Here is a 13,289-nt window from a genome sequence, read left to right on the forward strand (position 1 = left end):
AAATCAGCCCCACTCTGGAGCGTGTCTATCTTCCCTCTTCGGGGTTTGTTTCTCAGAGCCTTCCCGGTAGGCCCTGGGGCAGGCCTGAGGAGTGCTCCTCTACCAAACAAAGGGGAAAAGTCTATAATGCACTGAAACAAAAGGGGAATACCTTTCCCTGGCTCCCTAACTGGGGCAGGTGTTCTCCTGTCACTGGCCCCGGGGTATCAGTCCTTCCCCTAAACAGGCACTGGGTTTTGGGTGTCTCCCCTATGGGGAAGGGCACAGTCTCTCACACTGGAGAAGCTTATCTCCCTGCTGCCTCCAGCCTTGTGCAGTTTGTCTCTCTCCCTCCCTCCGGAAAGAGGTTTTAACAGGTTTCAGGCCGCCCTTAATTGGACTCAGGTGTCCCTAACTGACCTGAAGTAACCCCTTCCCAGCTTGTAGGAAAAAGGGCCTTTAGCATTCTAGGGCCAACATACCGGTTTTCTTTAAAATGTTTTCCCTGGACCCTAAACCCCCACATTTACATGAATTCTTGTGGGGAAATCGGATTCGCTTAACATTGTTTCGCTTAAAGTAGCATTTTTCAGGAGCAGAACTAGGAGTTACTGTATGTGAATCGCACCATAAAATCTTTAACCCAATAAATACTGACACAAAAGGCAGAGCCTGGACACTAGGGGGCTCTCTAAACTCACCAACAAAGGCAGAACAAGATCTAATGGCCGAGAGTCAAGGTGAGAAAATTTCAAACTGGAAACAAAGCAGGGATTTGTAACAGCGTGAGGGAATAGCCGCTGGAACAACCTCTCTCGGGGTGTCACTTTAAATCAAGACGGGGTGGGAAAGAGGTCTTTCTTAGCCTCAATCTGCACTACAAACTTGTGAGCCACATCACATGGCTAGACTGGCCTAACCCTCGCTGTAGACTCTATCAACAGGAGGGGTTCTCCTGTCCTGGGAGGTGGGGTACCTGCGTCGCCAGGAGACGCTCGCCCGCTGGTGTAGGTCGCACAGAAGCGGCTAAGAGCAACAGCAGTGCAGGTGTGCAGCTGCAGCTCTGTAAGTGTAGACAAGCCCTTAGATCCAGCACCAACGTCTCGTCTCCATTGCCTGCTGCGTGCACTGACTGCGGGGAAGCGAGTTTGGGTTTGCACTTTGCAGCAGCCTCAGTTCACCCCCAAGCTGGGCTGCCAACACTCCCTCATTTCAAGAGGCAGCCCTTATTTCTTCATCTCTGTCCAACAAGATCGGGAGTTGCTGGGTGCTGCAAAAAGCAGCAAGAAACACCCCGGCGAATGGAGGCGAGCCGTACTTAGTATTACTATTTATAATAACAATGATGATAACAATATCAGGAGGAGTGCGGGGAGGGGGGCTAAGAAAACAGTCCCTGATTTTGGCAATACAGTGTTGGCACCCCTAACCACAAGTCACTGGGGGTGGCCTGGGTTAGGCAGGTCTGCGGAGATGATCACAGGGCTCCTTTGGGAGGGTCAGCTCCTCAGCTGCTGAAAATCATTTTGTGACCCGTTTCAGAGTAACAGCCGTGTTCGTCTGTATTCGCAAAAAGAAAAGGAGGACTTGTGGCACCTTAGAGATTAACCAATTTCGGCCTCCTTTTCTTTTTGTGACCCATGTGATTGTGTTTTAAACTGATCCAGAAAAGCTGGTTGATAAATTACCAGGAGCAAATATTGCAAAAGCTCTGAGCAAAGTGACCTTGGGAGCAGGAGTTTAGCTCCCAGCAACCTTATTCTTTGGGATACTTAAATAAACAGCCCTTTGGACCCCCCAGATGTCAGCAGCCTGTCAGAGAGCAGCTGACCTCAGTGTCTCTGCTTGGAGTGCCTGTTCCACACACAGGTTCTGCACTAGTAGCTTTAATTTGGGGTTTTTAATGAGATAGTTACACCAGTACAACCCCGCATGTGGGTGCAGTTATATCGCTATAATGGTGCCTGTCCTGGTTTGGCTTATTCCCGTTTCATAAGGGAGCAGCCATACAGGCTCCTTTATGCTGCTAGACCTGCCTCCACGGCAGGGCTGTGTGTTGTACCACTTTCAATATACAGGCAGAGTTAAAGTGGTGTGTGTGTGCAGAGAAAGGCTCAGAGCAGCGGATAGATTGTCCCCTCTTTGGGACTGGGCTGTCATCCTGGTCTGGGTGTGTAGGGCATCCTGGCCCATGACTGCCACTCCTTCGCACACGGGCAACGCAAATAACAGGAATTGGGCTGTACTGAGCACGCTGTGTTGAATTGCCCCTTTGGCTACAGAAGGGAGCTGTGGGAAGGGGGTGGTGGGAGTGTGAACCCTGACAGTGTTTGTGCGAGAAGGCACTCTTGTATGCAGCACAGGGATTGTTGATGAGTGAGAGCCCCTTGCATATGGGAAGCTCTAGATGGGATGGCGGGAGGAACAGCTGTGCAGGGGGAGAGAGAGACCAATAATACCTTGCCGTTCTGTGGCACTTTTCACCAGTAAATCTCACTGTGCTTTACAAAGGAGATCAGTATCATTATCACCCTTCCTGTTTGCTGGGCTCCTGGCTTCAGTGGAGTAGTGTCCATTGAGACGATGGCCCTGGGGCTCTTTGGAGGAGAGGCATAAGAGGAAGGCACTGGAGGCATAAGGCGATACAGCAACATGACAGGGACACAGAAGGGAGACTAGCTGCTTATCACCCCCTTTCTTAACACAAACTCTGGCTCTGCACATGGCTGGCAGCAGCTGGGAAGCAGTAAAAGGGGCAGTTACCAGGAGCACCCACTGTTCTTAACAAGGGCAGATCAATGGGGGATTCCCTGTAATTCTCAATGGGGAGGGGGAAACAAAGCCTCTTCCTGGGCAGATATCTGATAATATGGTGCAAGGCAGCCAGAGAGAGAGAGGTAGCTAGCGAGATAGGTAGATAGGTAGATGGGAGGTGGAGGTGTGTGTGGATGCATCATTCCCTTTAAGCTGTACCTTTCCATGCCCCCACCCTTCCGGTGGCATTGGTGCCTTCTCTGATCCATGTCCCCCGCACTGTCTATTGACACTGATCTGGCCCCCAGAGTGTTTGTGTTGCACGATTATTAGTATTCCAGGTTTAGAAGCTGGGGAAGAGTCTGAAGGTTCCAGGACACCCCCTCTTCTCTACAGCTTTGCCTCTGGCATGATGGGCCTCCGCAGCCCCGCCTGGGCCCTCCTGTTGCTCTGTGTCGCCCAGGCTCTGGCTACGAGTTTTGGGGAATGTCTACACTACACTCAGAGGTGTTACTGCCACTCCGGTAGCGCTACCCGCACTAGCTTTCGTCCAGCTGGCCCAGCTAAACTCGCACTGAAGAAGCAGCTGTGTGAGCTAGAAACCTCGGGCTGCAGCCTACACCCGGCAGCTCACGCTGAAGCCCCTCACTGCAGCGTGACGACCATTGTAGCTGATGCTAGCTAGGCTAGCGCTCCCATGGGTAGGTCTACCTGACTCAAGGAAAAGCCCAGAGCCTTGATGGGCAAAGGTGTCCTTTAAAAATAGTGCGCATGCTCAGCATCTTTGAAGCCTTTCTGGCTGGAGTGTAATTTCACAGGGACCCTGAGAAACAGGAAGCTGGAATGACTCTCTTAGGGTCATGCAACGTTGCTATAGCCATGTTGGTCGAGAATATTAGAGACACCGGGTGGGTGAGGTAGAGGCTTTTATTGGACCAACTTCTGTTGGTGAAAGAGAGAAGCTTTTGAGCTTTCACAGATCACTTACCTCACCTGCCCTGTCTCTCTCAAGGTCACACAGTGAGCCAGGACACCCCCTGCCCACTCTAACCCACTAGACCCCCCTCCTCTCCCACAGCTGGGGATAGAACCCAGGAGTCTTGACTGCCAGCCCATGCTGTGAGGAGGGATGCGTTACTAAGGCCTTGTACACATGGGCACTTTACAGCGCTGCAACTTTCTCACTCAGGGGAGTGAAAAAACACCCCCCTGAGCGCTGCAAGTTTCGGCGCTGTAAAGTGCCCGCGTAGACAGTGCCCCAGCGCTGGGAGCTGGGCGTGCTGGAGGTGGTTTTTTTCTATCCCAGCGCTCTGCCACGACTACACAAGCCACGTTAAAGTGCTGCCACGGCAGCACTTTAATGTTGCCAGTGAAGACGTGCCGTAAGTCACCAAGAGCACGCTGGCTGTTTAGCCCATCTGTCCACACAAGCGGCATCTGCACGTCCATAATGTCCATGCCAGGGAAATCCCCTAATGGGATGAGGCTTGGGGGAAGAGGTGTGGAAACCAAATAGCCTCAGCATCACTCAGCAGGAGGGGATGAGGCCACCCCACCCAGGGCAGAGGCCAAGCACATGGGGCTGAAGTGGGACATAAGGGTTTCCTAGACCATATGGGAGTTAATTGTGGCCTAGGCTGCCCCCTTGAACCAGGGCGAATTTCACAATGGAAGGCCTGGCTGGGTCATCCTTGAGCTGCAGTCTCTGGGGCTGGAATCTGCTCTGTTTGAGCCAGGCTGGCTTTGGGGGGCTCTGGACAACACTGAGCCCCAGGCTCAGAGCCCCCTCCAGGAGAGTGTAGAAAACACTGTGCTTCCACTGAAGGGCCTGGGAGGTATCTCTGATGTTTCACTGAGGGGGCCAAGAGTAGGGTCTTGGGGGGAGGCAAGGTGCAGGGGAAAGGCAGGCTGAGCCGGTGGGGAAGTAGGGTGATGGATCTGGGGGGAGTAAGGGAGGGGCAGATCCCACAGGCTGCCTGCTGAGTGGTGGGGGGTTTCCGTGAGGCTGAATTTCCCCACTCACTGAGTCAGTATAATTCTGACTCAGTCCCACTCCTAGGGACATAGGGTGGTGGGGGGGTTGTGTGGCATTGGTCAATCAGTTGCTCTCAGGTCAAAGGGCCAGGCCTGGCTGTGTTTGCTTGGAGTTTGACCTGGGATGGTGAGGTTGTGTCATTGGTGGATCCGCTTTTGGGAAAGGGGGGTTAAGAGTTTTCACAAACACTCTATAAATGAGCTAGCCAGAACCTTGGAGCCAGAGTGAGCAGCAGCCTCCAGTCACCCGTGAGTACCTCTCCTATGGGGTCACACAGCCTGCCTGCCTCTCAGCCTGGACCGTAATGCTCTGGCTCCAAGAGTGCCTGGGGGCTGGAGCAACCTCACATGGGCTGCCCTCTCTGGATTGATATCTCCCCCTGTATCTCTGCATCCTGACCTGGAAAAGCCACGGCTGGGAGCCTAGGGCCCGACAGGGGATTTTCCTAGGAGCACGAAGCCCCAAGGGGTTTGCTTGACTTCCCTGGCCTGCGAGCCCAAGGTTCTGTTTCTCCTTTACCAGCTGTACATGTTTTATTTGGTTTGTAGGTTTCTGTGCCTTGCTCGAGTCTCAGGAAGGAGCCACGCTCTCTACAACAGGTATGGTCCCTAGTCACCCCAAGACCTGGATCCCTCTGCCAGCCCAATGGAATTGGAAGCTAGATACATTCAGGCCAGTAACCATACAGTGAGAGGGACTGGGGACAGATGTGGGGATCCCCCTCCCTTGATGTCTGTGAACAGAGCACAGACATCTCATCACTCTGGCTTACCCAAGGCCAGGAGGATACACGAGTCACTGGGAGGGCTTCTGGCTGGGGTTATGCAGGAGGCCAGACTCCCTGCTGATTTCAAATCAATGAATGTCTGAATCTGCATCCCATGCCCTGTGTTGTGTTTTACATGTGTGGAAAGAGTGTGTGCAAAGCTCCCATCCCAATTTAGCAGGGTTCCCATCCACTTTGTAGGTGCAAATGGCAGGACTGGGTGCAGGGCAGCACAGGGAATCAGCTCCCAGGAAGATGCTGGCACCTTGGTCTCTCCTGGTCACTGCCTTGAATACACAACAGTTTAGTCTCCTGAGGACTGAGATGCTTTGGTTTAACTAAAGTCTCTGGACTCAATAGACGAGTGTCTGGATTAAACTGAATGGAGCGTGCTATACAGGAGTTCAGACTGGATGATCTATTGGACTCTTTTGGCCTTAAACTCTATGAGACAGGGAAATACTGGGTGCACAATCAGCCTGTGGAACTCCCTGCCACAAGAGGGCACTGAGGACAAGAGCTCAGCAGGATTCTGACAGGGATGGGACGTTCCTATGGAGAACATGAATATCCAGAGCTGTGATAAGGATTTAAAAAATGGGAGGTTTGGCACTGCCCTGCTATGGGGCATGAGCCACTCCCTCTCTCACAGAGTCAGGTGGGGATGCCCACCTGGCGTGTGTTGCTGATAGAGGTAGGAGGCTGGGCTGGATCGATGTGACTCAGGTGGGGAATCCCAACAGTGTTCCAGGAACTATGCTGTAGGGAACAATCCTGAGCCAGTTTTGTGGGCCTGGGGTGTGGGCTGGGTGGGAGCTTGCCATTCTTGATGTCCACTGGTGTGAGCTCGGCCCCGGTGCAATAAGTGAGGGTGGGAGGAAGGGACTAGGCTCAGCAATGTCCACTCTGACTTTCTGCACACACACCCAGTGCAGAGGGAGAAAGTGGCATTAACCTGAGGGTTTTATTTTCCAGCAAATATGGGGCAGATGGATCTGAAAATTGCAGTGGCCTTCATCCTGCTGCTGTTTCTCTGCACCGGTAAGAGATGCTGGCGTGTGGTAGATTCCCTGAAGCCGGAGATGCAGGTTAAACTCCTCCTGATGATGTCGAGAGAGATGATGTCTCCTTGAGTTCCCCTACTCCAGAGCACGTTACTCTTCCTTCTCCCCATTTCCTGTCTAGGGGTTGTATCCAGGCCCAGGGGAAACCTGAGGACGCAGCCCAATATTTGCCAAAGTGGCTGCTGATTTTAGGGCCTGATTTTCAGAGCTGCTGAGCTCCTGGCGCTCCCTCAGCTTTCCCTGGAGTTATGGGCTGCTCAGCCCTAGACTTCCTCTTCATGGTTTTCTTCAAAAAATTTTCCCAAAACGTTTTTTTCGCTAGAACAGAAATTTCTAAGGAAATGTCCACTTTCAATGACATTTCTTGGATTTTTGCCCAAAACTGAACATTTTTTGGTCCCTAACAACTGGAAGCCAAAAACCAATAACAACAAAGTTACAGTTAAAAAATGAGAAACTGGAGAATGAACGTAAAGAAAAAATTTGAATCAAATTTTTTCATGCAAACAAATGCCAGTTCTCTGCTAGCCGCAGAATGAGTTGCCCTAAAGCACTGGTCTGCTCTCATCCTGGGAGTCTGTCAGAGCAGCATCTCTCAGCCTTTCCTCAGCAGTGACCCCTTATTCAAAATAAAAGTGATCCCCTACGGGTACAAAAGTGGGAGTAAATAATGATAACAGTGTTAAGCTTGTAGAATACTATGGCTCATTTGATCTTACACATCTAGACAGTTTTGGCAAGCATAAAGTTATTCTGGAAATGCTATTTTCTTTGCTTTAGAATTGTGATACAATTGTTCCGCTCTACAACACAATTTAGAATTATAATACAATTTTCAATGTCCCACAACCCCCCTCATTTGCCTGCCAAGACCCTTCTGGGGCTTGCAACCCACCCGCTGATAAACATTGTGTTAGATTCTGTGGTGCATCTGAGCAATGGCTGCCTCTCCTCGCTTGTGTTTAGCATGTCACTCACACACCAGAAGTGGAGGCTTTCATCTGTCCGGCCGGAACTAGGCTGATTTCCCTTCTGCATTAAACACAAACCCCCATCCAGCCAGTGTTTGCTGTTGCGTGTTGGTGCATGAACAGCATCTTGCGAGGTGCAAGAATGGTACTGGGATATTTGTGACAGGTGCTTTGCACATCAAGGGATCACGAGGATTCAGCTTTTCCAGTTTGTCTCCTGTATCAGAGGGGTAGCCGTGTTAGTCTGTATCCACAAAAACAACGAGGAGTCCAGTGGCACCTTAAAGACTAACAGATTTGTTTGGGCATAAGCTTTCGTGGGTAAAAAAACCCCACTTCTTCAGAGGCATGGAGTGAAAATTACAGATACAGGCATAAATATACTGACACATGAAGAGAAGGAGAACCAGTGCTGACAAGGCCAATTCAATCAAGGTGGATGTGGTCCACTCCCAATAATTGATGAGGAGGTGTCAATACCACGAGAGGGAAAATTGCTTTTGTAGTGAGCCAGCCACTCTCAGTCCCTATTCAAACCCAAATTAATGGTGTTAAGTTTGTAAATGAATTGTAGCTTGGTAGTTTCTCTTTGCAGTCTGTTTTTGAAGTTTCTTTGTTGAAGGATGGCTACTTTTAAACCTGTTATTGAATGTCCAGGAAGATAGAAGTGTTCTCCTACTGGCTTTTGTATGTTTCTATTCCTGATGTCTGATTTGTGTCCATTTATTCTTTTATGTAGAGACTGTCCAGTTTGGCCAATGTTTGTCTCCTGTCTTTCCAATACCAGTGTAAAAACAGCTACCTTCCTGGGCATGGCCCCTCCTCCCCTAGAGAGACCTGAGCCCCATTTTCTGTCTCTGCAGAGGCTGCCAGTTATCGGCTGCAGAAGCGAGAGGCTCAGGACTCATTCTCCCAGATCCAGGAGGTTGCCAAGAGTTACTGGGAACGGCTGAATTCAGTGGTCCAGGGCTGGCTGGACAGTGTCAAATCTTGGTAAGGGGAAGGCAGAGTGCAAGTGTAACCCACACCCCTCCTGGGTGTGATGTTCTGTCCCATATAGTGGCACCAAGACCACTTAGAGAGAGAGATAAAATGAGTCTGCTCTACAGCCTTAGCTAAGAGCCAGTTGTCTTTTAGCTCATGTGGTAGATAGAGACTCATGCACTAAACTCCATAGGTCCCAGTTCGATCCCGCCCGCTGACAACAAGGTTCTGTCAGTGTTACACAAACAGAGATTAAATCTGGAGGAAGCCACCAGCGGGCCAGTGTTTCCAGGCAGCATTACTGGGAACAGACACCCCCCCAGAGGGAGTGGTTTGGGAGGTGGTGGTCTCTGGCTCCCCACAGACAGAGGGTTTGCTCTGTCGGTGCCACAAAGCCCTGGAGAGTCCCATGTGGTTACAATCCTGGGTGCACACAAAGGCAAAGAGCATGCACTAGTTGTGACCTAACAGCCCCTCCCCATTCCTGAGGGCTGATTCTCAATCACTTCTTTCCTGTGACTGGGCCAGGCTCTCTGGCAGGCAGGTTAAAGCTGCCTTTGTGGTTCCTGAAGTTTGAAACTCTGCCGGGTCCAGCTCAGGTCCTGGTGTGGCTGCTTTAATATATGCAGATGATACAAAACTACTCAAGATAGTTAAGTCCCAAACAGACTGCGAAGAGCCACAAAAGGATCTCACAAAACTGGGTGATTGGGCAACAAAATGGCAGATGAAATTCAATGTTGATCTGTGCAAAGTAATGCACATTGGAAAACATCATCCCAACTATACATATAAAATGATGGGGTCTAAATTAGCTATTACCACGCGAGAAAGAGATCTTAGAGTTACTGTGGATAGTTCTCTGAAAACATCCACCCAATGTGCAGCGGCAGTCAAAAAGCTAACAGAATGTTGGGAATCATTAAGAAAGGGATAGATAATAAGACAGAAAATATATTGCCTTTGTATAAATCCATGGTACACCCACATCTTGAATACTGCGTGCAGATGTGGTCGCCCGGTCTCAAAAAAGATATATTGGAATTGGAAAATGTTCAGAAAAGGATAACAAAAATGATTAAAGGCATGGAATGGCTGCCATAAGAGGAGAGATTAATAAGACTGGGACTTTTCAGCTTGGAAAAGATGACTAAGGGTGGAATATGATAGAGGTCTATAAACTCATGACTGGTGTGGAGAAAGTATATAAGGAATTGTTATTTACTCCTTCTCATAACACAAGAACTAGGGGTCACCAAATGAAATTAATAGGCAGCAGGTTTAAAACAAACAAAAGGAAGTATTTTTTTACACAACGCGCAGTCAGCCTGTGGAACTCCCTGCCAGAGAAGGTTGTGAAGGCCAAGACTATAACAAGGTTAAAAAAAGAACTAGACAAGTTCATGGAGGATAGATCCATCAATGGCTATTAGCCAGGATGGGCAGGGATGGTATCCCTAACCGCTGTTTGCTAGAAGCTGTAAATGGGTAACAGGGGATGGATCACTTGATGATTACCTGTTCTGTTCATTCCCTCTGGGGCACCTGGCATTGGCCACTATCAGAAGACAGGATACTGGGTTAGATGGACCTTTGCTCTGACCCAGTGTGGCTGTTCTTATGCTCTACTTCTCATGGCTCTCTCGGCCCTGGGAAGCAGAGATGGATGCTGTGGCTCCAACATGGCATTCTATCCTATTTGGGAAGGTCCTCTGAGCAGGGGGCATTAACAGGCAGTTGTCTCCACCTATCTGAAGCCCCTCTATGCTGCCCGAATGGCATGAAAGGGCCCTAGGGTGCATAGGAAGCAGGGCCCATGTGTCAGCAATTTTCAGGGCTCCATGGCTGGATTTGGTGCTGGTTTTACTCTAACCATGGACTGTATTTAATAACAATGCTGACAGTGCAGACCATCCTGCAGGGACCAGGGGGGGACCAGCCCTCTCACGTGGCGTCTCCTCCTCCTCTTCACTTTCCTTCCCAGGGACATCTATGAAAAAACCACATCGGCTGCAGGGACCTACACAGAAATCCTGAAGGACCAGGTTTACCATTGGTGGCATGGGGAGCAGTAACATAGGCTGCTGTCCACCCCATCCCCATCCCCTCCCCGCTACCATTCCTACAGTGACAAGCCGGCAAGGATAGCGAGCGGGTTCCTCTGTGTTCATATTTGTTTATGTGCTGACACTTTTCTGCTTACCGAGTCAATAAAGCAAATTCCCTTTTGCCTTGCTCCATTCACTGCTGTGTGTGTGGATCTGTGAGTGACACAGAACTTGGTGTATATGGGGCTCACTCAGAGTCTCAATTATAACTGCACCTCCCATCCCATTATTCCTGTCTTCAGATATTGGGAGGAAACTGAGGCACAGCGAGGGTACCTGAGAAGGAGTAAAGTGCAGAGGAGGAACAGAACTCACAAATCCTAACTCCCCCACTCATTGTCCACCAAGTTGAGAATAGGACCCAGGCGTCCTGGCTCCCAGCCCCCTTCACTCTAATCGTTAGAACCCACTCCACCCAAGCATCAGGCATAGAACCCAGGCATCCTACCTCCCAGCCCCCTCCTGTTCCGACTCACTGGACCCCACTCCCTCCAAGAGCTGGGAGTGGAAAAGGCCATACTGCAAACTTGTTCTAGCTCTAAGTTTCCTCCCTGTTTGAAGCTAGCTGCCACTGAGGGATTTGGGGTGGACCCATCTGTTACATTAAAGGGTTGAGTGATCAGTGCTAAAACTGCAAAGGCACAAAAAGAAAAGGAGTACTTGTGGCACCTTAGAGACTAACCAATTTATCTGAGCATGAGCTTTCGTGAGCTACAGCTCACTTCATCGGATGCATACCGTGGAAACTGCAGCAGACTTTATATACACACAGAGATCATAAAACAATACCTTCTCCCACCCCACTGTCCTGCTGGTAATAGCTTATCTAAAGTGATCATCAAGTTGGGCCATTTCCAGCACAAATCCAGGTTTTCTCACCCTCCACCACCCCACACACAAACTCACTCTCCTGCTGGTAATAGCCCATCCAAAGTGACAACTCTCTACACAATGTGCATGATAATCAAGGTGGGCCATTTCCTGCACAAATCCAGGTTCTCTCACCCCCTCACCCCCCCTCCAAAAAACACACACACAAACTCACTCTCCTGCTGGTAATAGCTCATCCAAAGTGACCACTCTCCCTACAATGTGCATGATAATCAAGGTGGGCCATGTCCAGCACAAATCCAGGCTTTCTCACCCCCCCACCCCCTTTTTTTTCCTCCGGGGACACACACACACAAACAAACTCACTCTCCTGCTGGCAATTGCTCATCCAAACTGACCACTCTCCAAGTTTAAATCCAAGTTTAACCAGAATGTCGGGGGGGGGGGGGAACAAGGGGAAATAGGCTACCTTGCATAATGACTTAGCCACTCCCAGTCTCTATTTAAGCCTAAATTAATAGTATCCAATTTGCAAATGAATTCCAATTCAGCAGTTTCTCGCTGGAGTCTGGACTGGAGTATAACTCCAGTCTGAAGTCGGTATAACTGGAGTCTGAAGAGGACGGGACAAGGAGTAATGGTCTCAAGTTGCAGTGGGGGAGGTTTAGGTTGGATATTAGGAAAAACTTTTTCACTAGGAGGGTGGTGAAACACTGGAATGCATTACCTAGGGAGGTGGTAGAATCTCCTTCCTTAGAAGTTTTAAAGGTCAGGCTTGACAAAGCCCTGGCTGGGATGATTTAATTGGGGATTGGTCCTGCTTTGAGCAGGGGGTTGGACTAGATGACCTCCTGAGGTCCCTTCCAACCCTGATATTCTATGATTCTATGATTCATTGAGTCTGTGGCAGAACCAGGATCAAACTCTGGAGTGGGGCTGGGCAGAAAACTGATTCCCACCCAGCTCAGGAGAAGTTTCAACATTCATATTTTCTCTCCGATCTCAAATTGGGATGAAAAGTCAAAATCTTAAACATTTTTGTGAACCAAAAATCAGAAATAATTTTTGGTTCAGGTCAAAGATTTTGTTTTAGTAAATTCAGAACATTGTGTTTCAATTTACCTTATTTTCATTTCTCTTTTTTAGTGCAAATGTACCAACACTTTAAAACAAAAAGTTAGTTTGACTCAAAATGCTGAAACTTACTGGATCTACAGTTCTGAAATTGTTTTAACCAAAAATGTTTCAAGTTGAGTGTGACATTGCACTCCTTATGCTTTAGAAAAATATGTTTATAAGTGTGAATATGATGTAACTGGAATATACTTTATGCAAAGGTCTCTTGTAAGGCATCATTACAAAGCTTATCATCTACTGAGTTTCAGAGTAGCAGCCGTGTTAGTCTGTATTCGCAAAAAGAAAAGGAGGACTTGTGGCACCTTAGAGACTAACCAATTTATTAGAGCATAAGCTTTCGTGAGCTACAGCTCACTTCCTCAGATGTGTTTCAGAGTAGCAGCCGTGTTAGTCTGTATTCGCAAAAAGAAAAGGAGGACTTGTGGCACCTTAGAGACTAACCAATTTATTAGAGCATAAGCTTTCGTGAGCTACAGCTCACTTCCTCAGATGTGTTTCAGAGTAGCAGCCGTGTTAGTCTGTATTCGCAAAAAGAAAAGGAGGACTTGTGGCACCTTAGAGACTAACCAATTTATTAGAGCATAAGCTTTCGTGAGCTACAGCTCACTTCATCGGATGCATATCGTGGAAACTGCCATGATATGCATCTGAGGAAGTGAG

The 13,289-nt window shown here is 49.0% G+C and overlaps 1 protein-coding gene across 1 annotated transcript; it reads left to right on the forward strand.

The window, feature by feature from the left end:
- Positions 1-4,911: 4,911 nt before the first annotated feature.
- APOC2 (apolipoprotein C2) lies at positions 4,912-10,793 on the forward strand. The gene is made up of 5 exons (XM_084613885.1): positions 4,912-5,016; positions 5,317-5,367; positions 6,510-6,575; positions 8,433-8,562; positions 10,538-10,793. The coding sequence occupies exons 3-5, from the start codon at positions 6,515-6,517 to the stop codon at positions 10,626-10,628; spliced, it is 282 nt and encodes a 93-aa protein (XP_084470011.1). The 5' UTR covers positions 4,912-5,016; positions 5,317-5,367; positions 6,510-6,514; the 3' UTR covers positions 10,629-10,793.
- Positions 10,794-13,289: the final 2,496 nt, after the last annotated feature.

This window comes from Lepidochelys olivacea (assembly GCF_965140295.1).
Source record: "Lepidochelys olivacea isolate rLepOli2 genome assembly, chromosome: 24".
In the NCBI taxonomy this organism is placed as follows: domain Eukaryota; kingdom Metazoa; phylum Chordata; order Testudines; family Cheloniidae; genus Lepidochelys; species Lepidochelys olivacea.